The sequence below is a fragment of the Chenopodium quinoa genome, unplaced genomic scaffold, assembly GCF_001683475.1.
Source record: "Chenopodium quinoa cultivar QQ74 unplaced genomic scaffold, ASM168347v1, whole genome shotgun sequence".
Classification (NCBI taxonomy): Eukaryota; Viridiplantae; Streptophyta; class Magnoliopsida; order Caryophyllales; family Amaranthaceae; genus Chenopodium; species Chenopodium quinoa.
In genome coordinates, this window is record NW_018742914.1 from 3,001,528 (window position 1) to 3,028,811 (window position 27,284).

The window sequence follows — 27,284 nt, forward strand, 5'->3', positions numbered from 1 at the left end:
CAGAAACATTAGTAGGGTTAGTATCTATTTGTAGCCCTGCAGGGCTAGCAGGATTAGCGTTTCGTATAGAGGAATCTAGATCAGGAACTTGTCTATCTTCCTTTGGCATAGGAGGTCCATCATAATGTGAATCACTCCTTAGAGTGATTGCATTGGCATGATCTGTAGGATGGATAGGTTGTGATGGTAGAGCTCCCTGCTGACGAGATTGTAGGGTAGATGAAAGTTGTGCAATTTGATTGTCCATGATTTTATTATGGGATAGGATAGAATCAATTTGCGCATCCCTACTCTCCATATGCTTTTGCATATTGGCAAGTATTGCTCTAATTTCTGTCATGGCAGGGTCGGAAGATGATGAGGGTGATGCTTGGCTTTTCTGGCCAAAATTAGGATGATAATATTTTTGCTGTGGTGGGGTTTGCTGTTGTGGTTGTTGTGGAGGTGGAGGATTTTGTACATTGGTGCTCCGGTACGAAAGATAAGGATGATTTTTATAACCGGCATTGTAGGAATTGGAAAAGGGGTATTTCTGCCTATAGGTTTGAAAGGCATTAACTTGTTCCATAGAGCTCCTACAATCTTGCTCCCAATGACCTACAATTCCACAATTTTCACAAAAAGCTTCATTGTTAGCAACAGCAGAAACATTAGCTACAGAGTTAGGAGCAGCAGTAAGATTATCTAATTTTTGACAAATAGATGTTAATTGAGCTTGCAAAAAGGATACGAAATCGACATTATATTTTCCTTTATTTGAAAACCCTCTCGGATTCCCATATTGGGAATTATGTATTGCCATGTCTTCGATAACCTGTCCTGCATCGTCCACATTTAGATTCATAAACCTCCCACTAGCTGCAGAATCTAGCACTAATCTAGAAGAATTTCCAAGTCTATTATAGAATGCTTGGATCAATTGCCATTGTGCTAGATTGTGGTGGGGGCACTCTCTCTGTAGATCCTTGAACCTCTCCCAAGCCTCATATAATGTTTCATCGGCCTCTTGAGCGAAGTTCTGAATAGCACTCCTTAGCACCGCTGTTCTCTCTGCAGGATAGTATTTATTATAGAAATTCAAAGTAAGAGTTTTCCAGTCAGTAATACCAAGTGCAGTTCTATTCAAACCATTAAACCATAATTTAGCTTTTCCACATAATGAAAAAGGAAAGAGAATCTCCCTGATTTGGTCTTGCGTGACCCCGGCTTGTCTAATGGTGCTACAATATTGGCAGAAATATGCGATGTGAAGATTAGGATCTTCACCCTTAGCTCCACTGAATTGCTTCCTCTCTATCATAGTGATAAATTGGGGCTTGATCTCAAATTGAACTCCATCTAGAGCCGGAGTGGGAGTAAGGTGCGGGAAATCTGTGAGCTTCGGTTGCGAGTAGTCACTGAGTTTCTTCTGGGCCGTCATCTCTGATTCTGAATCTGAAGGAATATCTGTGTCACTAGAATCACCGGCTCTCACCGATCCTGGGCTCCAAAAGTGGTCGTGTCCTTCTAGCTTCCGTGGTTGATCCATAAAGCCCGGGAAAATGCTCCAAGAGTGCAATTTCCTGTAAAATACAACTAAAACTACGAAAACACTAGAAAACACAAATTAGTAATATAAGTGGCCCAAAAGAGCCAAAAACACTACTAATAACGACCAAGGGACGGGGGTAAAACACTATATAAAATGGACATATCAGCCGTACTTCAAAATAAATCTCCACCTAAATTAAAAGATCCGGGTAGTTATTCTATCCCTTGTCATATTGGCAATCTAATGATTGATAATGCATTGTGTGATTTGGGTGCTAGCGTTAGTGTTATGCCATTATCTGTGTGTTCCAAGTTAAGTATGGTTAAATTAAAAACTACTAATATTACTCTACAAATGGCCGACCGTTCTTTCAAATACCCCTTAGTTGTTTTAGAGGATGTCCCTGTTAGAGTAGGTAAATTTTATATACATGTTGACTTTGTTGTTCTTAATATGGCTGAGGATATGCAAACTCCAATTATTTTAGGTAGAACATTCCTCAACACTGCAGGAGCAATTATAGATGTGAGAAGTGGCAAATTGACGCTATCAATAGGGGACGATAAACTTATTTTTAATCTTAATAATACCCCTAGAAGCCCCATGACAGAGGAGAAGTGCTTTAGTGTTAGTGCGGTTCAAAGTTATTCTAACAAGCCCCAAGCTCTTGTAAAAGATCCCTTGGAGGCGGTATCTTGTGTTGCATCCTTTTCAGATGAGATAGACAAATGGCAGAAGGAAGTTGATGCAATAGAAAGAGCCCTCTACACTGTCGGTCTTGGCTTTGAGGATGAAAAGGTGGAATCAATCAAGCAATTTGTGGAATTTAAGCCTACGGTGAGTGTTCCGCTAGATCGAATTGCAAGTGCTAAATGTAGTAACAGTTTGAAGCAACCCTCGATCGAAGAGGGATCTTTAGTGCGTAGCATCAAATAGCCCCCAATCCAAGTCAAGGAGGATCCACCAGATAAAGTGAATTGGCGTCCCAAAGGGTATGTCAGGGAACCGCGTTGTGGCCTAAACACCGCTCGACTGGGTGAGAAACCACCCGACCAAGCGTTAGGCCAAGGTTCCTATTTCTTGTACTTGGTAACAAGGTCGTGCGGGACCTAGATAAACCAGCGCTTTGCGGGAGTCAACTTGTATTTCATGCTTTTTAGACTAGTTTTTCTTTCTTTTACTTATAAGAGGAGAGATAAGGGAATTTAATGAGTTTTATGAGTTTTTGTACAGGTTTGAAGGAAAAGAGTTAGCCAAAAATTGAAGAAAAGAAGAAAGTAAAAAAAATTCGTCAAATTAGCCATGGGCCCGACCGGGCGAAGCTCGCCCGATCGGGCGCGAGAGCGAGGTTAGAAAATCGGGTGTTTTCGCCCGATTGGGCGAAGGCCGCCCGACCGGGCGCGAGATTTGACGTATACAGACATATTCGTCCGCTCAAACGGGCGAATGGCGCCCGATAGGCGCGAGAGACAAACATTTTTTGGGCGAAAGGCGCCCGACCGGGTGCGAGAGGAGAAGAAATCTGGGTATTAAGATCGCCCGATCGGGCGAATGGCGCGCGACCGGGCGCGAGAACTTCATTTATAAAAATATTCAGATCGCCCGACCGGGCGACAGACCGCCTGACCGGGCGCGAGCATCCAAGACCCTTTTCTTCTTCTTTCTTCTTTCATTTCTCTTTTCGTCCATAACTTTCTCTCTCTAAAACTCTAATTTTCTCTACCTTCTCTCTAAGTTTCATCCTTCATTCTTCACTCAAATACAAATATTTTTACATATTCTTAATCCTCTCTTCATCCTCTACAATCTTATATTAAACATTTCAAATTCCATTCAAATTATTTTTTATACCCATTTTACATTATTGCTTCAAAGAGGGCTCGATTGATTTTCGGAAGGAGTTCTAGCTCGAGGGAGGAGTATGACCCGGATTTATAATTCCCCTACTGGCCAACGATCCGTATTGCTTGCCAAGAGCAAAAGGAACGGCTAGAACACCTAGCCGGGCGCGAGGTAATTCCTTCACGGTGGTTACACCGCCCTACTTTAGAAACTTATGGTTTGTATGATTTTGTTAAACTATTTTTGAATGACATATGAATGAGAAAATTCTTTGATATGCATTATCCTACATACCGTGAATTAACTTGTGAATTCTTTTCTACTTTGAAAGTTATAAATAGTATAAATGGGCCAAATTTATATTTTAGGTTGAACAATAGAAATATTATTTTAACATATGTGGAATTTTGTAAATTGTTTTAATTAAATTCTGAATTACCATTCCAATGGCATGCTGATTACAAAATGGGTGACATTTATCATGCTTTGACTGGTTTGCCTACCCTCGACCCCCAACATGCTAGTACAAAACCTATCCATCACCCTATACCGAAAATCTGGCAAAGATTTGCGGGTTTGTGTTTTCTGGGTAGGAATGAGCCTCATAACGCCCAAACCAATGAACTAGCTGTAATAGGACACTATGTGTATGGGTTTGGGAAACTGAACATGGGTAGGTACATCATCCACCATCTGAGTAGACATGCCACAGCCAGCACCCAGTCCCGTACCCCCATTTGTATGGGAGGCCTTATCAATAGGATAACAGTGAAAAAGGCCGGTATTGTTGAGAGTGGACCCCACCAACTGACCAACTGTGGACCAGACACTTATATGACTGCTAGGTATTTTGAGGAGTTGGGGTGGGTACGACTGGACAGTGAGCAGACACCCCACTAGTGTATTAGGACTGGGACTGAGCAACCTTTGCCCATCTTTTCCCTAACTAGTCTTGACTTGACCGCCTTTCCCCCCGGGCAAGTATCCTACACGTACGACCTTTTAGTTGCCAACGCTAGGGGGCAAGCACCACCAGTACCACCACCAGTTCCACCACCCCAGCTTGAGCTCGAGGTAGCATTTTCTACACCTCGCGTGTCTCACTCCGTCCCCCATGTTGACTCTGACCCAGTTTGGGACCTTCAGAGTATAGGTCAGGCTTTAAGACGTATCGAGCATTCCCAAACTGACCTTAGGAGGATGGTAGGCTCCATTGACCATAGGTTAGGGTACCTTGAGAGGAACAAGGGTAGAGCTCTCTACCCTATGTACAATGATTATGCTCGTCGGGGCAACATTCCCGGCGATGCTATCTACCCTGACTGGTTTCAGCCTCCACCCCAGGGACACGATAGGGATCCCACTGCCCTTGGAATTTAAACTAACTATTCTTCCTTCCATGGGTACGACCAGGACATTCCTTTCGGGTGACCGGCAGGGGGAGTTTTCATGCAGATTATTTTGGTGGTAGCTCTTCTAGTGCAAGTGGTGCAGGTGGCAGTGGAGGTGGAGGTTTCGGCTCCATGGATGAGGATGATCAGGACTAGCTATGTTGGGCTAGTTCCTGAGCCAATGAGGACATTGTCTGATTCTGGCTTGGGGGAGATTTTGGATTTGGTATCTTTCTTTTTCTCTTTTCTTTTATTTTTGGTGTGTTTTCTTAGTTTATATTTATTGCTTTCTAGGTTAGTTTTATTGCTTTCTTATATATGAAAAATACAAAAAAAAAAAATAAATAAATAAAAAATTGAAAAAAAAAATCCAAAAATATGTTCCAATGAATTATAAATTATGCTTTCCTGTGCCCCATACTTGACAATATTTTGTTTTGATTCTTGGTATATTATGATAAGCATTGTGGATTAGTTGATCATGATTTGATGTTTGATTGCTTAGATGCCTTAACATGCGTCAATTTTGCCCAACTATTTGTGGATATAGTGCTTGACTAGTTGATTTGGTTAGGAATGTGTGATAGTTCCTGGTATGTCAATGAATTTGAGTATTGGTTTGCAACTATAAGTAATGTTTATATGACTCATTATTATGCACATTGAGGAGGACGAAGGCATTCATTCTTTTAGGTAGCCTCCAAACGATTGTAGATACATTTGTTCCCTTCTTGCTACCCATGTTGTTTCCTTGACTTTTTATTGTTTATAAGCCACATTATAAGCCTATTTTTCCCCATTGGTTACTAGTCCCAAGCTTGGCTTAAGGGAGCTATTAGTGAGTGAGGTGAGGGAGTTTGTAGTGTGCTTATTATTTGCACAATTTGGGTGAGTTTTGAGAAGTTATTTTGTTTTTGATCATATTTATTTTTGATGAGTTTGAAAGTTATATCTTCTTGAAAAATAAAGTATGATGATATGAAAAAAAAATAGAGAAGTTTAAGAAAAAAAAGTGAAAAAATAAGTGAACTTCAATAGAAAAAAAATCAAAAGAAAAAAATTGGTCAATGTTCAAATGTTCTAGTTGGAGGTTGATCTAAGGAAAGAAGAATTGAGCTTCAATGAAAAATTCAAGTTTGGAAAATAAAGTTTGTTTATTCACTCCAGTGCTTTATTATTATATCTTATGAGTGAAATTGTAAGAGTTGGGATTGTTTATATTGTTTGGAGTTGTATTTGGTGGATTATTGTTAGAGTTAGTTATGTAGGAGATGTTGATAATTATTTGATTTTATCATGGGTTTTACAAGGGTTTGCTCCCTTAAGCATAGCTTTTCTCTCATTTGTTCCCAAATGATTCCTACCCTTTACCCTAGCCTTACATTACAAGCTTTAAAGACCTTCCGACCTTTGTGCATAAGAGTTGTATGAATGTGAAAGTGTTGTTTATCAATGCAAGTTATGATTTTACATATTTCGAGTCGACTAGTAGGTTGAGCGTACATTGTTTTTATACACACGAGAGTGTGAGTTGGGAGGGCATTGTTTACATAAAGGGGTTGGTTGGAGAGCGATCGAGTACATCTTTTACTCGCCACATAAATGAGAGTTGAGTGTGTGAGAACTAGTCTTGAATTGTATATGCTCTTGTGGTTTTCTCTATTTGACAATTGTTAGGGAAGAAGGGCAATTGGATGGATTTGATTGGTTGATTTTGAAACATGTTTATTTGTTTTACCCTGAATTGTTTGTGCTTGATTTTTACTTTTTAGGGTGAAGCATATTTGTTTATTTATTGATGAGATCTTTGCTTAGGGACAAGCAAAGGTTTGGCCGGGCGCGAGATTCATACTTGAGAGGCAAAAGACGCGCCCGATCGGGCGGTGCCTCCCCCGATCGGGCGCGTGTTATTATTAGGAGTTAATTATCGACGTTTAAGTTTGTTTTAGTTTAGGATTCTTGCTTAGTATTAATACTTTTCCGTTAAGCGAGTTTAGTATCTCTCTTTTACTCTTTCTTAATTCTTTCTTAGATTTTCTCTCTCTACTTAGCTTTTAGATTAGTTTCTCTCTCATATACTTTGTTCTTAACTTTATTCTTAATTCCAGATTTCTTTGGTAACGATTTCTCTTCTCTTAATCTTAGCTATTTATTTTATTCCTTTGTTCATGTCTTGTTTTATTTCTTTGATTAGCTTAGTTTTTATTATGTATGAGTAGTTCTATTTCTAGGGTTTGTGGGGATCCATAAATAATATGAAGGGGTAATTTATTGTTGTTGATTATCAATGCTAAATTAATTTCCTATTGATTGATTTAATGCTCTATGACTAGATTTGCGTAGATCTTTTATGCATGAGTTTGTCAATATTGATTCGAGATTCGACAGATGAGAATTAATGTTTAGGTCTAGTTTCAATAGGCAGGTTAATTTATAAATGGTTAAGTCGAGATTCGAGAGATGAGATTTAATACCGGTAAATTAATTGTGTGATTGTAATACGTAGCGAAAGCCTTTTATGATCTGATTAATTTATGCATTGATGATTGATTATTATATTTTACCCTGGAATATTATTTATTGGTGAACCTATGCCCTAGGCCTTTTATTCATTGTTTTCTCCTTATTCTTAATCTTCGTAGTTTGTTTCCTTCGATCATTATATTTTGGTTACTTTATAATCTATATTATATTAACTAATTAGGAATAGAAAGACTCCTTTCTCTGTGGATTCGACCCTACTTCCCTATCTACATTAGTTAGAGGATTTAGGAATTACTTTTGATTAGGTGATACGACTTTAGCCTATCACCGTCCCCTGATTTTAGCTTTTCATTTATCTGCTTTCGTTGAACTATTTTTCTTTTTATTTTTATTAAGTGCCGCCTTTTTTCAGCGGTTTTTTGTAAGATATTTTGCCGCCTTTTGAGCGGTTTTAATTAATGCAAGCTTTGCCGCCTTCTGAGCGGTTTTCCATTTCATCCATTTCATACTTAGCAAATTTTACGTATTTTTACATTTTTGCGTTTTCGTACGATGGGGGGGGGATGCCCCTTTATTCGGCGTTCGCCTAGTCCATATTCTGAATGGTTTGATTGACTTGGTAGTTTTATACCTCAAAGGGTATGACTACTAACAAGTTAATCAAATCATAGTAATGATTGCCCTTAGACTATGCAACGCCGAATCAACTACTATTGCGGCCGTATTACGAGCCTCAAGTGAGCCGTTAAATCTATCGCTCGGACATACTCAGGAAATTTCAAGTAATATCTCAACATTAAAATTTCTAAGTTTGGCTGGGCTATTTTGCCTAGGTATGCCCTTGCCTCCATTTAAGGAGGTAAATATCCTTGACGTATTTAAGGTACCTTGTGCCTTTCTCCGTCTGTCCCAATGGGAGACGATCGTTTGTCTGTACTTATCAAAGTATGTATTATTTTTACAATCCTTTGTGACCGTTTTGCTAAACAATTTCATTTAGCTTTAATAAGAAGTGGTGCTATGTTACAAGCAACATTGTTATGGCTTTTACTCGGCCTTTAGTTCATTTAACAGGGACGTACGCATGCTAAAACAAATAACTTAATAAGATAACAATGCCTGACCTTCATTAATTTTGTCAAGATTACGTTGTTGGGCCGTACGACTTTAATTAAAAGGCTCGGTCATCAAGACCTAGCTGTATATACAGCTTTTTGGCTAAGTACAAAAACTTCTAAACATAAATTTTTTTTAGATTGTCTGTGTTCCATGTACGCAGAATTGGGCGGCCGTTTAAGGCTTCAAGACGGTATGTACTGTCTCGAACTTCTTCACTGATTCGATACGGCCCTTCCCAGTTTGGGGTCAACTTCCCATCTTCATAGCTCGGCCTACATCCTCCATTTTTCTCAGTACCAGATCTCCCATTTTTAGTGGACACTTTGACACTCGGCGATTATATGCCCTTGTCATCCTCAAGCGATAAATTTCGTGCCTAAGCGCCGCATTGCCCCTGGCCTCTGGAAGAAAGTCCAGGGCGGTCTTCATGGCCTCCCAATTGGCCGTTTCATCGTATAACATCACCCTGAGAGTAGGCTCATACATCTCAATTGGGAGAACTGCCTCAGCACCATAGACCAAAAAGAATGGGGTTTCTCCTGTGGAATTATTTCTGTTGTTCGTATGGACCACAATACATTGACCAGCTCATCAGCCCATAGGCCGCCTGATTTTTCAAGCTTGCGCTTGATACCATTGGAGATCAACTTGTTATATGCTTCTACCTGACCGTTGTCTTGCAGTCGGCCGACTGAGGCAAAGCAATGAGCTATGCCCTGGTCTCCCAACCATTCCTTGAGTTGAGGTGTTTCGAATTGGGATCCATTGTCGAACACCATTGACTGAGGTACGCCAAAGCGAGTAATTATGCTTTTCCATATGAAAGCTAACACATCCGTCCACTTAATGCCCCGGACAACCTCGACCTCTACCCATTTTGTGAAGTAGTGTACTGCTACAAACACATATCGCCTTTGGCCAGATGCTGGCGTGTACGGACCTAAGATGTCCATCCCCCATTTAGCAAAGGGGATCGGACTACTTATGGCCGAAAAAATGTTATCTAGGCGATGGATCATGGTTGCAAATCTCTGGCACTTGTCACATTTCTTCACCATTTTCATGGCGTCCGACTTTAAGCTCGGCCAATAGTATCCCAGATGGGTGGCCTTTTCAGCCAGGGCTCGTCCTCCAATGTGAGAGCCACACTGCCCCTGGTGAAGGTCGTCCAGCACATCATGCCCCTTTTTAGGGGTAATACACTTCAAGTACGACTTCACAAAAGCTTTCTTAATCAACTCCCCTAGCTTCATTTCATACTAGGTCGCCCTCTTTTTCATCATCCAGCTCTCTTTAGGATTGTTCGGGAGCAATCCATCCCTTAGTTAGGAAATGATTCCTTCCATCCAAGTAGATCTTCTATCAATGATTTGTACTGGCTCGACATCAATACTCCTCTTTTCCTTCACTTCCTAAAACACTGATCTGGGAGTATAACATGATGCCGAGGATGCTAATTTGGAGAGGGCGTCCGCCTGATGATTAGACGAACGAGGAACTTGTTGCAGAGAAAAATGATCTAGGCCCTTGGCCTCTTCTTTGACGATCTTCAAGTATTTCATCATGGCCGGCTCCATTGCCTCAAAGTCACCATTCACCTGGCCGACTACCAGCAAGGAGTCCGAGCTCACGTCCACTTTTGTTGCTCCTTTCCACCTTACACATTCTAAGGCCGGACAGGAGAACTTCATACTCGCCCACATTGTTAGAGGCTTGTGTAGACACCTAAAAATGTCTCCCCAAAACCAAACCCGATGATGAACAACCTTTCACCGCCATTATTGGTCGGGTTGAGTATGTAATCTTTGGAGTGCTTAAATCCATGTTCATTCCCAATAAATTTCATAAACCAATACAATTCCTAGCCCATTTCCCCAAACCATAACTTATTTTCCTCTTTTCGTGTCTTTAAACTCAAAATAATTCATTTCGTGTCCTTTAAAATTATTCATTTCGTGTCCTTTTTATAAAAACATTTAATCTAGTTTATTTTGGTCCATAATCTTGGTCCAATGATTAAATAATTGGATGAAGCTTGAAAATAGCTTTCCAACAATATATTATAAGCCCAAATCCAAGTTATAACGAATAAGTTATGACCAAAATATTAAACTGAGCCCAAACCAAACCTAAGCCCACCTTACCTACGACCCAATGATCATGTGGAGGGTCCAAATGATTTAATACCAATTCTAATACAATTAGGATTAATTAGAAGCTTCTATAAGTTTCTAAAAGATCCTAATTATCCTTTTTGAAAATATAAGATTAAAGAGTTTGAAATTGAATAAAATCCTTTTTTGAAAATCCTATTTCTATCCGAATTGAAAGACCTTCAAAGATAGACATATATTATTTTCGTGTCTCATAGTTTTTATCTAAATTTTATATGGTTGGATATCCCTTGAAATTATCTTTCCAATGATATATTATAATATCAATTCCGAGCTATAACGGAAAAGATATGAATAAAATGTCAAACTCTATCCAAAACTGATACCGTCTCACTATTTCGGCCATATCTTTTATTCTACAACATATTTTAATCTGATTCTAATTGGGTTAGAAAGTAGACTTCAATATACTTCCAAAAATATCTTATTTATCTTATTCCGATTTTTGGATCAAAAGATATGATAAAAACAAAAACCGTAAAAACTGCTGTCTATCACAAGAGTTTTAATCCGGTTCGAACTCGATCTTTTCTTGATTCTTCGACCCTATTTTTTCCCTATTAATAGAGGTCATATCACCCATTTTTCAATCATAAACAAGATTGATCACAAAATAATTCTCTTCTCCCTCTTTAGCCTAAATACTAGCCTCCCTATTCTTCCATAATACTTCCCCTAAGCACTACAAGGAGTCCATACAATACCCAAAGTTCTATACTTAAACCAAGGCGTGAAAGGTATAATTGAATGAGGGTTTGGACCAAATCAAATCTACCTTAATTTAATTTAATTTTCATTTAATTTATATTTTTATTGAAGTTTCTAACAGTTTATTCATGATGTAGCAATTCAAGGAAACGCGGAAAGTGAGTAATTGATCCACTTAATTACTCTTATTTTTATTCTTGTTGCTAGTATTATGATTAGGGTTATTATTATTATTTGATTTGACTAACGCTATTATTGTTGAATTGCTTCCAATATTAATGTTTATTATACTATTTATTGATCACCATATTGCATGTTTAAAGGGAATATGTAATTGAAAATCACGCCTAATAAGATAATTTGGACAACCGGTTTAGGTTCCTTTTAGTCTTGTTGTTTAATCAAGTGATCACAATATTTTAGAATTATATGTTTCATTAATATTAAACCAATTTAGCTTAATAATAGATTGGAGAAAATTGAATCTTTGTTTGTATGCCTTTGAGATCACAGGAACACTTTTCACTATAAGAATCGAGTAGAGGCCAATACGTCCGAATGTGACTCAATGACTCATTTTGTACCATCATCCCCGATCCTCCTTTTGTGGTTCTGAACCATATGGAGTTAGTAATCTCATAGATTATGAATGGGGTGTAACCTTCACGGGTCAATCGTTGTCCCTTATTCGTGGTTGCCTTTTATGATCTGTGAACGGTTTACAAGTTCCTTAAAAACTTGTTGGAGGCTCCCTACTTTCCTTGTCCCTAATCGTATATGTCAATTCACACTTCCTATGAGTGCCAAGAATATTCACAACCTTCTTTTAACGTAGGCGCACTTCGAACGACGCCTACAATTTGGCGACTCCACTGGGGAGGATTCTTGGTTATTTATCGATTTGAGTGATCGGTGTTTAATTGAGATGAATAAATGAGGCTTGAAAGATTCTTGAAAAATATTCCTGTGATTTAATTGGATATGCATATGCATTTCATCTTACCTATTTTGCCACAATAGTACGTGTTCTACGTATGTGGCTAGCCCGGGGGATTTATGATCTATCAACCTGAAAACGCTCATGGCAATAAGGGTTCATCCGAGTTTTTAAATCCACCCAAACCATGGAGTCGAGTTCGATTTCATCACGAACTCGCGGAGCCGCCCGTTGGCATAGACCCTCAAGGGAGGCTTTCTTGCTAACGCATCCAAACTCTTAACCATGGTACCCTTTGACACCCAAAAGCTTGACCATAGTCGAATATAGAACTTGACTTTAGGTTGCGAACTTCATTGCCTCATGCGAGACAATATGCTTATATGTGCATTTTTTTATTGAATTTTTTTAATTATTTTTTTTCTCTTATCAAACCTTTTTTTTTTGAGTCGAGTCATAGATTTTTTTTTTAAAATTTGAGTCAACTAGGATTTTTATTCCCGTATACTCCATCAGCGTCAACTTGTTTTGGTCATAGCCGAATTTCTAGAAAGAGTTACGAGTCGTGCAACCTATGGATCTGTAGCCCCGAGTTTTATCTTTCATTTGGAGCTGATTTTGTCCTAATCAGAGTCACAAATCAATAGTTATAACGGATATACTACAGCCTGTCAAGTTTAGGTGTCTTTTTAGCGTTTCCTTTTTTATTTTATTTATTTTTTTTTTAAAAAAAAAATATCGTGTCAAGCTAGTCTTAGCCAAGTCCTTTAATTCGTGTCAACTCGTATAACATAGGATTATAGATTTTTATTTTTATTTATTTTTTTTTATACCCATGAGTCATAACTCTTCTAGATTCCTAGTCATCTTCCTAGTTTCTTGTGATCGATTTTTGTGCTAACCTTAACATGTGTTCTTCGTCTTTGATTGTGGTTGATCTTATTTATGACTAACGATTGACAATGGACCGTTTTCACCTAGTAAATAGCATAAACATTAAAATTGGACAAAATTAATCAAGTTAGTTTGTCTTTTAGTCTTCCGTGCTATTTGGTCATTGGGTCCTTTGTTTTTCACAACGTCCTCATGTCTAGCCATGCGATCATACCATGAGTCTTAATATACTCACCTAATCACACATGTTAAGTCATTTCACACACTTTGTCTTCGAATAATGCACTATATTGTTTATGATCATATACTAGGACCATGCATGCATCGTTGTCCGTCGTAATAGGAATGAGTGGAGTATTTCCCATCAGTTTTCAAAATCATTTCATACACTCTTCCTTTTCAATCCGAGTATTGAGTGAATGCATTAAGTGAGTTCTTCTTTACACAATATTTGAGTCTAAAATCACTTGGCAATAGTTGGACGAATAAGGGGAACGTCACTCCTTCCTTCTTTCCTTCCAATCAAAGCATCAACAACAAAAAACTTTTATCCTCAGCAGGCGGCTAGAAGTAACTCAAAAACACCCATGAAGACAAAGCACGATTCAAAATTCTCACCAAGATTTCATGTTTTCTTCTTCTTTTGTTTCAAACCGTTCCCCCTAAAAAGTCTAGCATAGGTTCTCCTTATCCATGTGTCTATGCGTCACATTTCTTACCTTCTTCATAAATGAGCATCTCTTTCTTACATTCGATCATGTGATTAAAAGAAAAAAAAAATCAATTACTAAACTAAACACAAGGTACACCAATGATTTCAGGCACCTTTGCAACCCTGTCATTCCCTGTTAACCGTTCAATCACATTCCATTTCTTCATCAACCACTTTGAGCCTTGTCTAACGTTTGGCCTTCATTTCTTCAACCCACATTCACTTAACCCTGGGATTGTAAGATGTGTAATTGTATAACATTCAAAAAGCAAGTAAAAAAAAAAAGCAGCAAAGCAACTATAAAACAATGTCTAAAGGCAAGTTTTCCAATGTCTTTGATATGAACATGTCTCGAATTGCGTCTCTCATCGAATGCTTGGTACCGTGCCTGAGAAACATGAATTCTAAGTGAGTGATGGACCGCATGATCTGAGATTGCCTACATTGATTCACAAGAATGGAAAAAAGAAAAAAGAAAAAAAAAAAGAAATTAAAAAAAAAAAATATATATATATATATATATGAAAAATAAAACTTGCAAAGTCTAATACATAATTGCATATCTTGGGGGCTTCTCTCGGGTCTTGAGCCTTTTACCCATTTCTTCCTTAAACTTTCAGCTTAACCACATTACAACCCTTGAAAGACCTCTTTGAGGTGTACACACACTCGTGCAAAGTTCGGTTAGAGCTAGTTCGGGCTGATTCCTAACGGATACGTAGGCAACCTCACATCGAGGTGCGGCCACATTCATATTCATATCCATGCATGATCGAGTCAAAGAATATCCAATGCTTACCCCTACCCATTTAGAGCTAGACTTGGGGGCTAGAACCCACATCATTTAGCCTACCTAGCCTAAAGAGTCATCATCTTTAACTCTTCTCACATCTCTTTCCATCGCCATAACCCTTGCAGCCAGCCTTAGTATCACATTCACACACTTCACTCACACATCCATATCTATATCATCTTTCCTTAGGAACCCTTTATCATGAAATCTTGTTTACCTACCGCGCATGCTTCATCATCTTTCAAGACAACATTCATCAGAAGAAACGTTGTATACTTGCTTAGCTTCTTGACCTGAGCAATGTTCATTATTTCATACATCACATAATGTTTCGAGTAACATTTCTATATCAATGATTTATAATAATACAAAGAATATCGTTCTTAGCTCCTTGACCTAAGCAACGTTCATAATTACTTCATCTATATACGTGCTTAGCTTCTAGACCTAACTGACGTTTAAGATCGCTTCTTTACACCATATATGATGCTTAGCTCCATGACTTAAGTTCATTCATCTATCGTGTCACATGATGTAATTGTACTTAGCCTCCTGGCCTAAAAACATGCATCATGCATACATTATTTTGAGGACAAGCAATTCAATCCATACGATTCATTTCGTCTAGCTCAAGGAAGAAGTTCAAAACTTCTTTCCTTTTTCATTATTTTATTTTGGGGAAGTTCAAAAACTTTTTCAAAATTTTTATCGAGGGAAGTTCGAAAATAAAATTTCATTTTTCACGTCTTTCTTTTTCAGGAGAAAGTCGGTACCCTCCACTCGTCTCATGACAAAAATGATGGAAAATTTTTGCTTTTGCATTTTCGGTTGCTTGTGTCTGCACACACACACTCAAACTATACACACACAATCACAAGTCATACTCATGTCATGTCATGTCGTGTCAAGTCAAACTTGGTCAAGTCATTTGGTCAAGTCAATCATAGTCTATACGAGTCCACTGACAAATTTTATTTTGCAGGTCTCAATTATAGCCCACGTCCGGGGACAAGCGGACCATCTACAACCCACGTCCGGGACAAGCAGACCATTTACAGCCCACGTCCGGGGACAAGCAGACCATTTACAACTAGCCCACGTCCGGGGACAAGCGGACCATCTACAGCCCACGTCCGTGGACAAGCGGATCATCTACAGCCCACGTTCGGGGACAAGCGGACCATCTACAACCCACGTTCGGGGACAATCGATCCACCATTCATTTCATGATGCAAGGTTCTCGATACACAGAGACTTGCACTCTTATCATTTGTCGACTTTCCTCAAGCATGGAAAGTATTATCCGGTGGATTTCTTCAAGCATAGAAAACCGCCAAATTCCTTTGTCGGCTTTCCTCAAGCATGGAAAGCATTATCGGTGGATTTCTTCAAGAATAGAAAAAGCCAAAATCATATGTCGACTTTCCTCAAGCATGGAAAGTGTCATCCGGTAGGTTTCTTCAGGCTTAGAAAGCTACCAAACTCATCTGTCGGCTTTCCTCAAGCATGGAAAGCATTTCAACAAACGTCATTCGGTGGATTCCTTCAAGCATAGGTACCAAACTCATTTGTCACCGATACACTGGTGTCAGATAAGCGTTCTATCCCTTTACTCTTTTATCTGTGGAATTAACATTTTTTGCAGGTATCGGCGTATATAGAGTGATTTAGGATCGCAGAACGTCTTAAATCATTCTCTGTCCCTATTGACTACTTTGACTATCGTTTTCGAAAATGAAGTTTCTACAAACTCAGTCAAAGTGGGGGCTTGTGTAGACACCTAAAAATGTCTCCCCAAAACCAAACCCGATGATGAACAACATTTCACCGCCATTATTGGTCGGGTTGAGTATGTAATCTTTGGAGTGCTTAAATCCATGTTTATTCCCAATACATTTCATAAACAATTACAATTCCTAGCCCATTTCCCCAAACCATAACTTATTTTCCTCTTTTCGTGTCTTTAAACCCAAAATAATTCACTTTGTGTCCTTTAAAATCATTCATTTCGTGTCCTTTTCATAAAAACATTTAATCTAGTTTATTTTGGTCCATAATCTGGGTCAAATTATTAAATAATCGGAAGGGGCTTGAAAATAGCTTTCCAACGATATATTATAAGCCAAAATCCGAGTTATAATGAATAAGTTATGACCAAAATATTAAACTGAGCCCAAACCGAACCTAAGCCCACCTTACCTACAACCCAATGATCATGTGGAGGGTCCAAATGATTTAATACCAATTATAATCCAATTAGGATTAATTAGAATCTTCTATAAGTTTCTAAAAGATCCTAATTATCCTTTTTGAAAAGATAAGATTAAAGAGTTTGAAATTGAATAAAACTCATTTATTTGAAAATCCTATTTCTATCCGAATTGAAAGACCTTCAAAGATACAGATATTATTTTCGTGCCTCATAGTTTTTATCCAAATTTTATATAGATGTATAGCCCTTGAAATTATCTTTCTAATGATATATTATAATATCAATTCCGAGCTATAACGAAAAAGATATGAATAAAATGTCAAACTCTATCCAAAACTGACACCGTCTCACTATTTCGGCCATATCTTTTATTCCGATTTCTGGATCAAAAGATATGATAAAAACAAAAACCGTAAAAACTGCTGTCTATCGCAAGAGTTTTAATCCGGTTCGCTATCTTATTTTGATTCTTCGACCCTCTTTTTTCCTTATAAATAGAGGTCATATCACCCCTTTTTCAATCATCAACAAGTTTGATCACAAAATAATTCTCTTCGCCCTCTTTAGCCTAAATACTAGCCTCTCTATTCTTCCATAATACTTCCCCTAAGCACTATAAGGAGTCCATACAATACCCAAAGTTATATACTTAAACCAAGGCATGAAAGATATAATTGAATGAGGGTTTGGACCAAATCAAATCTACCTTAATTTAATTTAATTTTCATTTAATTTATATTTTTATTGAAGTTACTAACAGTTTATTCATGATGTAGCAATTCAAGGAAACACGGAAACTGAGTAATTGATTCACTTAATTACTCTTATTTTTATTCTTGTTGCTAGTATCATGATTAGGGTTATTATTATTATTTGATTTGACTAACGCTATTATTGTTGAATTGCTTCCAATATTAATGTTTATTATATTATTTATTGATCACCATATTGCATGTTTAAAGGGAATATGTAATTGAAAATCACGCCTAATAAGATAATTTGACAACCGGTTGAGGTTCCTTTTAATCTTGTTGTTTAATCAAGTGATCACAATATTTTAGAATTATATGTTTCATTTATATTAAACCAATTTAGCTTAATAATAGATTGGAGAAAATTGAATCTTTGTTTGTATGCCTTTGGGATCACATGAATCACTTTTCACTATAAGAATCGAGTAGAGGCCAATACGGGCGAATGTGACTCCATGACTCACTTTGTACCATCATCCCCGATCCTGCTTTCGTGGTTCCGAACCATATGGAGTTAGTAATCTCATGGATTATGAATGGGGTGTAACCTTCACGGGTCAATCGTTGTTGCCTATCGTTGTCCCTTATTCGTGGTTGCCTTTTATGATCCGTGAACGGTTTACAAGTTCCTTAAAAACTTGTTGGCGGCTCCCTACTTTCCTTGTCCCTAATCGTATATGTCAATTCACACTTCCTATGAGTGCTAAGAATATTCACAACATGCTTTTAACGTAGGCGCACTTCGAACGACGCCTACAGCTTGAAACCAAAATCTTAATGTGTGCTCAAACTTAACCCCCTGGAGAGATTGACAAATAATTCCAGTGCCACATCCGGTCGCTGTTGCACTACCATCTACAGACACCTTCCATATCTGGTCTCTGGCCGGCTGTAAATCTGGCCGTGTCATCTCAGCCAAGAAATCAACAAATGCCTGACCCTTTATGGCCTTTCTTGGCTCGAACGTGTTGTTGAAACCTCTTAGCTCTAAGGCCCACTTTAGCATGCGGCCACTAGCTTCTAAAGTTGCAAACGGCTTCTTGAGTGGTTGATCAGTATAAACCACTATTAAATGTGCCTGGAAATACGGTCGCAACTTTTTTGATGCCATGTACAATGCTAGCCCAAATTTTTCAACAGGGGGGTACCTAAGATCGGCATTGTGTAGCACATGGATGTTAAAGTAGACTGGGATCTGGTGGCCGTCCCATTCAACAAGAAGAACGACACTTAAGGAATGCTCTGAGATAGAAAGATAGATGTACAACTTCTCATCCTTGAGCGGACTGACGAGCCGAGGCAATGTATAGAGATGACTTTTTAACTGTACGAATGCTTCCTCTACCTCCTCCGTCCACTCAAACATAGCTTTCTTTTTGATGGTCTGAAAAAAGTATCGGCATTTGTCCCCTGATCTTGACAGAAACCGACCGAGTGCTGCCAAACAGCCGGTCAGTCTTTGCACTTCTTTGATTGTTCTTGGAGACTTCATGTCCAAGACAGCTTGAATTTTTTCAGGGTTAGCCTCAATTCCACGTTGATCAATTAAAAATCTAAGAAATTTACTGGACTCAACACCAAAGACACATTTTTTCGGGTTTAACATCATCTTATGCCGCCTGAGTTCGGTAAATGTTTCTCGTATATCCTTTAGATGGCCGGCCGGCTCTTTTGACTTGAAAATCATGTCATAAATGTACGCCTCCATATTTCGGCCGAGCTGATCTCTGAAGACCGTGATGATAAGTTGCTGAAATGTTGCAGGGGAAATATTGTCGAACGACATTACCTTGTAGCAATACAACCCCTTCTCAGTCATAAATGCGGTCTTTTCTTGATCTTCTTCCCATAGAGGAATTTGCTGGAAATCGGAGTATGCGTCCATAAAGCTCATTAGGGCATGCCTGGCCATAGAGTCAACCAAACAGTCAATCTTTGGCAAGGGAAAGCTATCCTTAGGACATGCCTTGTTCAAATCCGTATATTCTACCCACATTCTCCAAGTTCCATTCGGCTTCTTCACAAGTACTACGTTAGCAACCCAATCAGGGTAATAGCATTGCCGAATGAAACCGGCGTCCAACAACTTTCTCACCTCAGCTGCGGCCGCCTGATTCCTCTCTTCTCCATGATTTCTTTTCTTCTAGCGGACAGGTTTAACGGCTGGGTTCACAGCCAACTTATACACGACCAGGTTAGGGCTTATACCTGGCATTTCACTAACTTCGAATGAAAAAACATCCTTGAATTCTCTCAATAGCTGAACTAACTGATCTCCAAGCAGACCCATAGCTTTAGTGCCGACACTGACTGTCCGACCTGGTTTATCGGGGTCAAGCACTAAATCTTATTGGTTGCCGGCCGACTTGGGTCTTAGTTCTTCGGGCCGACCGACAACCATTAGTTGCTATGCTTGGTCGGCCATAACCTATTTTTGCTTTTGGATGACCTGGTATGCTTGGAGTGGGGGTTCTTCCCCTTTCAACTCGGACGACTTTCCATGTCCGCGAATTGTTGGCTTAACAGCTATCTGGTTGCACTCTTTTGCCATTTTCTGACGTTCTTTAATCGAACCAATCTTTCCGTCTGAACGTTCAATTTTTAACAACATTAAATGGGGAACGATCATAGCCTTTGCAACATTTAAGGTGGGGCGGCCGAGTATGACATTGTAACCAGTCAACTCTTTTACCACCAGGAATCGAATGACCATGTCCCTCCCTTCTCCTTTCTGCCCAAATCGGACTGGCAGATTTATCTGTCCGACTGGGTGAATGATGTTTCCCTCAAATCCTACCAAGGAATGAGTGATGTCCTTCAGAGCATCTTCTGGGAACTTTAAATTCTTTAGGGCGGCCAGACTGATGATATCGTATGAGCTGCCCGTATCTATTAGTATTCGGCTCACCTTTAATTTGGCTATATTAATAATGAATACCATAGGGTCATTGTGCAGGGCTTTGACTTCCCCCAGTCAGCTTCAGACACAGGTACCTTGGAGAAAGGTTCATCCTTTACAGCGTCCGCCTGCATCACATCCCAAATTCCAGGCGTTCTGCTTAATTCCCTTCATGGTGGGGCCACCTGAGGCAAATCCCCCCGATATCACGGCCATAAAGCCCGAATTGGTACTATTCCCATCATCTTTATCATTTTTCTTCTTATTCTCAGACGTGTTGTCTGTCCGTGTGTATGTGAACTTGGAATTCATCACATAGGAGTTCAGCATGCCCTTCTCGGCTAGCTTGTCGAACAATCTCTTCAAATTGATGTAATCGTTTGTGTCATGTCCTACGTCCTTGTGGTAATAATGACAGTACTTGTTTTTGTTCCCATACTGAGCCGGGCCTCTTAGCGGCTGAAGATTTTCAAATTCAAATTTGTCTTTAATCTACATCAGGATGGAGTGATAGTCTTTGTTGAACTCATACCGGGGCTCGTACGTCTTGACCTTCTTGGAATTCTACTACTGTTCGTCGGCCACCCAGACTTCTTTCCTTTTGTTTCCATCTTTCTTTTTTCCAGCCAAGTCTTGCTGAGTAGATTGTTTCTTCTCAGCTCCCTTGGCCGGTGCCTCTACTTTTGTAAGAGAACAAAAATCGGTTGCCTCAATATAAGCTTCGGCTTCCCGCAGAACACCTGCGTATGTTCGAATCTTTTTTCTTACCAAGTCAAACTTAAAACCATTATGCCTTAATCCTCGGAGAAATTCAAAGTAAGCCATTTCATCCGGCAGATTATGAATTTGGGCTTTTTCTTGGTTAAATCTCTAGAAGTACGATCGTAGGCCCTCATTTTTTCCTTAGACAATTGTTGCCAAATTAAGACTTGTCTTTCGAGGTGGTATGTTGTAAGAGAAATTTCCCACGAACAGCAAACTAAGAGTAGTAAAGCAATTGATACAGCCGGCCGGAAGGCTATTGAACCAATCCTGTGCCACACCCTTCAAAGTGGCCGGGAAGCATTTGCACCAGGTAACATCATCTACACTTTGTAAGTACATCAGGTTTCTGTACGAGGTGATATGTTCCTCAGGGTTGCCCGTGCCATCATATGCTCCCATGGGTACACTTTTCACCTTTGGCGGTTGAGGTGCAGTTAAAATGTCTTGCGAAAACGGAGGCGACTTATCTCCAAGAGTCAGTAATCGCATCTGCCAATCAATTGGCGGAGGTTGCACAGGCTGACTAGCCAAATAGGGATTTTGGCCGAACGACTGACCGAACGGCCCATATTGTCTGAAGACCTGGGGGCTCGGCTGCAGAATGTCGTTAAGAACCTGAGAGGGCTGATACTGAGGTGATTGCACTTGAATGGGGCTTTGAGTACGCAAAGCTTGACTCCTGCTAGAGATGGACGAATTGCTATGCTAGGAAAAGGAGTGGTTGGAAAATTCATCCGGCATTGTGGGAGTTGAGGCCGTGTCTAAGTAAGCGGCACGTTCCCACTGCTTATGCCGGAGGTAGTCCCTTGCGTCCTTCCATCTTCTAGACGGCTCTGTCTCCTCTCTTTGAGGCCGTCTACCCCTCCCCCCAACCGACTAGGTTTTCGCCAACATATCAGAGATATTCGTCCGTGGCACCCTCGGAGACCTTCTATTCGGCCGAGAAAGGGGGTGTTCCCAGCATCTGTCGCATTGGTTGCTTTGTTTTGAGCTTTCTTTGGAGCTCTTTCTCCCTCCTTCCTGAGCGGCTGTCTAGAGGTAGAAGCTCGGTTGCTCTCAAACTCCTTCAAAAGTTTGTTGAGCGCGGCCTTCAGAGAGGCAGCGGTAATAGGAGGATCATCGGTGTAGGGAATATTTCAAGCATTACCCCTAGCTTGAACCCCACTGTGATCATACACTAAAGTACGGTGGCGTCCAAAGGGAAAGAAGATAGAGCAAAAGAGTCGCCAATAAGTTTTAGGAACTTGTAAACCGTTCACGAGGTGAAGGTTACACCCCTTAACAATCCAGGATATCGTCAACTCTAATAGGTCTGGAACCATGACTGGTAATTCGGGGATGAAGGTACAAATCCAACCTAAAAGATATTGAACTTGCCCTAATAATAGGCATCTACTTTATTCTGATCATATTCATGTGCGCTTTCTGACTAACATACAATCAATAGGTTTAACCCTAAACCTGTTTATCTATGTTGGTTGAACATTAATGCACAAACAAATTTATTATTGGCGATCACTTGAATTATAATCAAATTAACGCTAAATAAGATTATTAATTATCTTATTAAGCGTGATTACAAGTATCAATTCCCTTTAAACATGCATAAAAGGCGTGATCAAGCAATAATAATAAAATATAATCAAGCAACATAATAATCATCAAAATAATAATAATCAAAATCATGTTAAAGCATAATAATAATAGGAAGATCCTACGCATGATATTAACAAGATTAATAACAAACCCTAGCATGTCACTAAACAACAAGAATCAAAGCTTTAACCCTAACATGATACTAACATGAATAAATATTAGGAAAAGAAATAGGAAGCATCAAAATAATCATAATTATCATATTTGATATTAGAAATTATAGTTGTTACCCTAAACATGATACTAGGAAGATCAAAACGCCCTAACATGACACTAGGAATCTTAATAATAACCTAGACATGATTTCTACATCATAATATCAATAAAACCAATTAAAGCACTTACTTGGATGCCTCGTATCTCTTTCTAATAGAAAAATACACGCGTTAGTAACTTTAAGGAAAATAATAAATCAAACAATTAAATCAAATAATTGAAAGAGAGATTTGGGACCATACCCTCAGTAATTTAAACCTTTCACGTCTAGGGCGAAGGCAACTTCGAACAATACTAGGTGTTTCTTGGTCTTGTGAATGCGGAATTTTGTGTATAAAATTAGAAAGAAAAGAATTCTTAAAAACTACAGAGAATAAGAGAATATAAGAATATAAGAGAATTGATGATTGTTGGTGATATTTGATGATGAAAAACGAAGGTTTTGGGAGGCTATTTATAGAGAAAATTAGCCAAAAGGATAAAAAAACAAATCAGAGTTTCGACGAGGAAAATAGAAGTTAGCGCCAGGCGCTAATACTAGCGCCAGGCATTAGCGCCAGGCGCTTATTAATTTTTTCACGCGTTTTCTAAATTCAGATAAAATTTAGCCGTACAGAAGGGCAAAATCGTATTTTCCTTAAAAACACTATTTTATTCTGATTAAAACTCTAAAAAGTCAACAAAAGTCAATTTATCAATGCTAATTGAATTAGGAATGAAAAGAATCTTCTAGAAGAATCTAGAAGACTAAAACCAATCTTAATTGCATTAGGAATGATAAATCCATATTAGGCCCTCCTCTAGATCATTGGGCTGCATATAAGTCTCAAATCGGGCCCAATTTAGTAATTTGGCCATAAATTCCTCATTATTCATCGGAATTGGGTTTATAATATATTGTTGGAAAGCTCTTTTCAAGCCCCATCCAATTACACCATTATTGGACCCTTTCCATGGACCAACCAAACTGTATTGACTGTTTTCTTTAAAATAGGTTTCAAAAACAGAGAGAAAAGAAAAGAAATTAAAACTATCCGCAACACTAGACTTTCCATACTTTCACTTCATTCGATTATGATTCGACGTGAAAGGTACTTATCACCGGGTTTGGTTTTTAGGGAGACACAAATGGGTGTCTACAGAAGCCCCCACTTTGATTGAGTTTGGAGAAACGCAAGTTTCGAAAACAAAAGTTAAAGTATCGATAGGGACGGAGAATGATTTAGAACGTTCTGCAATCCTTAATCACTCTTGCAACGCCGATACCTGCAAACTAGCGTTAGTTATACAGATAAAAGAGTTAAGAAACGCGTATCTTGCACCGTCGAGCATACGCCTCTAAAGGTAACCGATTTGTTGCTGTGACAATCTTCCGCAAGGTAGAGAATGCCGCCTGAAGACTGCTACGCTTGTAACTGTCTCCAATTCCGCCATGATAGACATATGCAAGCTAGAGAACTCCATAGAAGATTGCTTCGCTTGAAATGACCTTCTAGCACTTTGTGACCATCATCCGCAAGCCAGGGAACACGATCGAAGACAACTTTGCTTGAAATCACCTTCAGTTGTTTGTGACAACTCTCCGCAAGCTAGGAAACGCTGCCGAAGATATCCTCGCTTGAAGCTATCCACTTTTGTTGCGATAATATTCCAAGGAAAATTACCAAAGACCCACGCTTGTCGATCTTTTAAAAGCTCGCTTGAACTTTGCTTCCGCTATGCTTGTACGTCGGTGCTTTTGCTGCTTTTGATCCTGTTGAAAGGAATGGCGTCCTTCGAACAAGTGTACTATTCCGTTAGTGGGTTCTGAATTATTAGAAAGCTAATATATTCAATGAGGTCAAGTGATCGGAATGCCTGGGTGGAGGCCGCTTCCGATCAGTAATATTAATGAATAATTAATATTACAGCTTAATCTTGACTAAACCCTTCGGGTCACACCCAAGCATTCAACAAACCGAACCGACGAATTAATTCGGAAGGAATTAATGAGTTAACCGAGTAATATTTATTTAGTCTTCGGAATTCGAGCTTAGAGAGTCGAAACCGAGCGTCGGAAGTCGAGTCGAAAAATAGTGAAAGACGAGACGAGAAATAGTAATAAATCAACAAAAGACCAAAATACCCCTAGCATCGGAATGCCCAAGCAAACCGAGTGCTAAGGGCGAATGGCCTAGCATGATGGCTAGCATGCGCACCAAGCTGAGCCTAGGCTGGCTGGTGCGTGCTAGCGCACCCATGCTAGCATCGCAAGGCTGGGCGCTGCCTAGTGCGTGTTAGCATGCTAGGCGCAGCCTTGTGCGCGCAATGAATAGCAAGCCATGTCGCAACAAGCTGCAGCAGCTAGCACGCTAGGCGCACCAGCTCGCCACAGCTAGCAGCAGCATGGCTAGGCCATTGCTTGCTGCCTAGCAGCGCTGGCCAAGGCACAAGGCCAGCAGCAGCCCGCACAAGCATGCTGGGCTTGCTGGCCAGCAGCGTCTGGCAGCCCGCATGCGAGTGCTGGGCCTACTGGGCTTGCTGGGCGTGGCTGCCACAGACAACAGCACATGGAAGCCCACCTTGGCTGCCTTAGTGCCCAAGGGTGGGTGCCATGTGGCTAGTGGTCCTTGAGTGTGTGTGGAGTGAGGTAGCCGGTTATGGGAGAGGGAGTGGGGAGCAAGTTTGGTCCCCCCCTTCTCCAAGTGGTTCTCACCTAACCACTCACATGAGCTTGCCACTTGTTGATTTATTACTAGCTTGATTATTAATTTTATTTTAGCTTTAAAATAAAATGGAAAAATCATACTATCCCATATTGATGGGAGAATAAACGATACTCCCATCATTTCCTATAAATACCCAAGTATGGGCATTGGGAATGATGCTTGAGTAGGAGTTGGAAAAGGCATCACAATTAGTGAAAACCTTTGAACTCAATATAATTACTCGGGCTTTATTGGTCGGGTCTTGCTAACCCCAAGACATTGAACCTAGTCGGTTTTGTTGGTGCGGGTGGACTTTGTTAGAGGTCTCCGTGTGAGCGGGACTTGAAGCTTTCAAGTAAGAGCTCATTTTGGAGCGAAGCACGCGTCAAAGGTAATTAGCTTATCTTAATCTTGTGATTAATTTAATTATGTTTATGGTTTTATTAATTGCGAGTGCGGTCTTGTTTTTGGGTTTGTTTCCGCGGTGAGTCGGACTCACCAAACCCCAACAGCGGTATCGGAGCCTCGCTCGTTTATTTTTCAAATCATAAAATTTTCAAGGTGTTTTTATGGCTTAATTTTTCTGGTTTTAAGTTGCTAATTAGATTAGTAACTCGTTTTTCAAATTTTTACCTCGTATTAGAGCTGTCTTCAGCTCTCGAACCCAGATTTCGACCCAAAATAGTGAATTTTGGGTGGAAAAGGCGTTCTGGAAATGGTTTTACCCTTTTAGGTCTCTGTTTTTAGCTAAAAAACGACAAGAAATGCATTTTCCGAGGGATTTTTCGTTTTGACGAAAAAAATTAAGTCTTTCTAACCTTGAAAATTGATTGCATATTTATGGTGGTTATGAATTTGGTTCTTTCCTTTATTTATATGCAATTTTAGACCACTTTAAGCATGATTACTTGTTAGTAATTGGTGATTGAAAGTTTGGTTTTATTTTTTCACATAATTGCAAATTAATTGCATTAAGTGTGAAATTATTGTTCTTTGTTGCTTCCAAGTACTAAAGATTCAATCTTTATTTATGATAAGTGATTGAAACTTTGAGTTACTAAATTCCATGAATTTCGGTTAAACTTTGTTGATTTAATCATTTTTTAGTTGATTGGAATCATAAAGTTTAAAACTTGTGATTGAAATTGGTTTATCTTCATATTGGAAGATATAATTTTTCATGAAGTCACAAGTATTAAAGTTGGAGTCTTTATTGAACTTATGTTCATTTTTCTAACTCCCTTTTATTTTGTCAAAATCTCAAGATTAATTCAAAGTGATTAAATTAATAGTGAGAATTGCCCTAATTTATTTTATTACACCAAGTTAAACCAATTTTATTAAAGAATGGTTCTTGGAAATAAATTTGGTTAATTGCATTTGGATGAATTATTTAAGTTGGACTTGATATTTTTCATTTTTCCTCAAAATTGATTCTAAAATTATTTTAGAATTTATTTATAATGACACAAACAAAATCGATAATTTTCGAAGCATTAGCACGCAACACGA

General features: G+C 39.2%; 1 protein-coding gene across 1 annotated transcript; it reads right to left on the reverse strand.

The window, feature by feature from the left end:
* Positions 1 to 19,977: 19,977 nt before the first annotated feature.
* Positions 19,978 to 21,273, reverse strand: LOC110728300. The gene is made up of 3 exons (XM_021907972.1): positions 21,040 to 21,273; positions 20,568 to 20,940; positions 19,978 to 20,468 (listed from the first exon to the last, which is right to left on the reverse strand). The coding sequence occupies exons 1-3, from the start codon at positions 21,271 to 21,273 to the stop codon at positions 19,978 to 19,980; spliced, it is 1,098 nt and encodes a 365-aa protein (XP_021763664.1).
* Between the last annotated feature and the right edge of the window lie 6,011 nt (positions 21,274 to 27,284).

Bases quoted from the DNA above. Each gene is read 5' to 3' on its own strand.
- LOC110728300 (XM_021907972.1), bottom strand. From the start codon at position 21,273: ATGGCTTACTTTGAATTTCTCCGAGGATTAAGGCATAATGGTTTTAAG. The intron at 20,941-21,039 runs GTCTGGGTGGCC...ATCCTGATGTAG, and splicing joins ATGGAAACAAAAGGAAAGAA to ATTAAAGACAAATTTGAATT. The intron at 20,469-20,567 runs GTAAAGGATGAA...TTATTAATATAG, and splicing joins ATGTGATGCAGGCGGACGCT to CCAAATTAAAGGTGAGCCGA.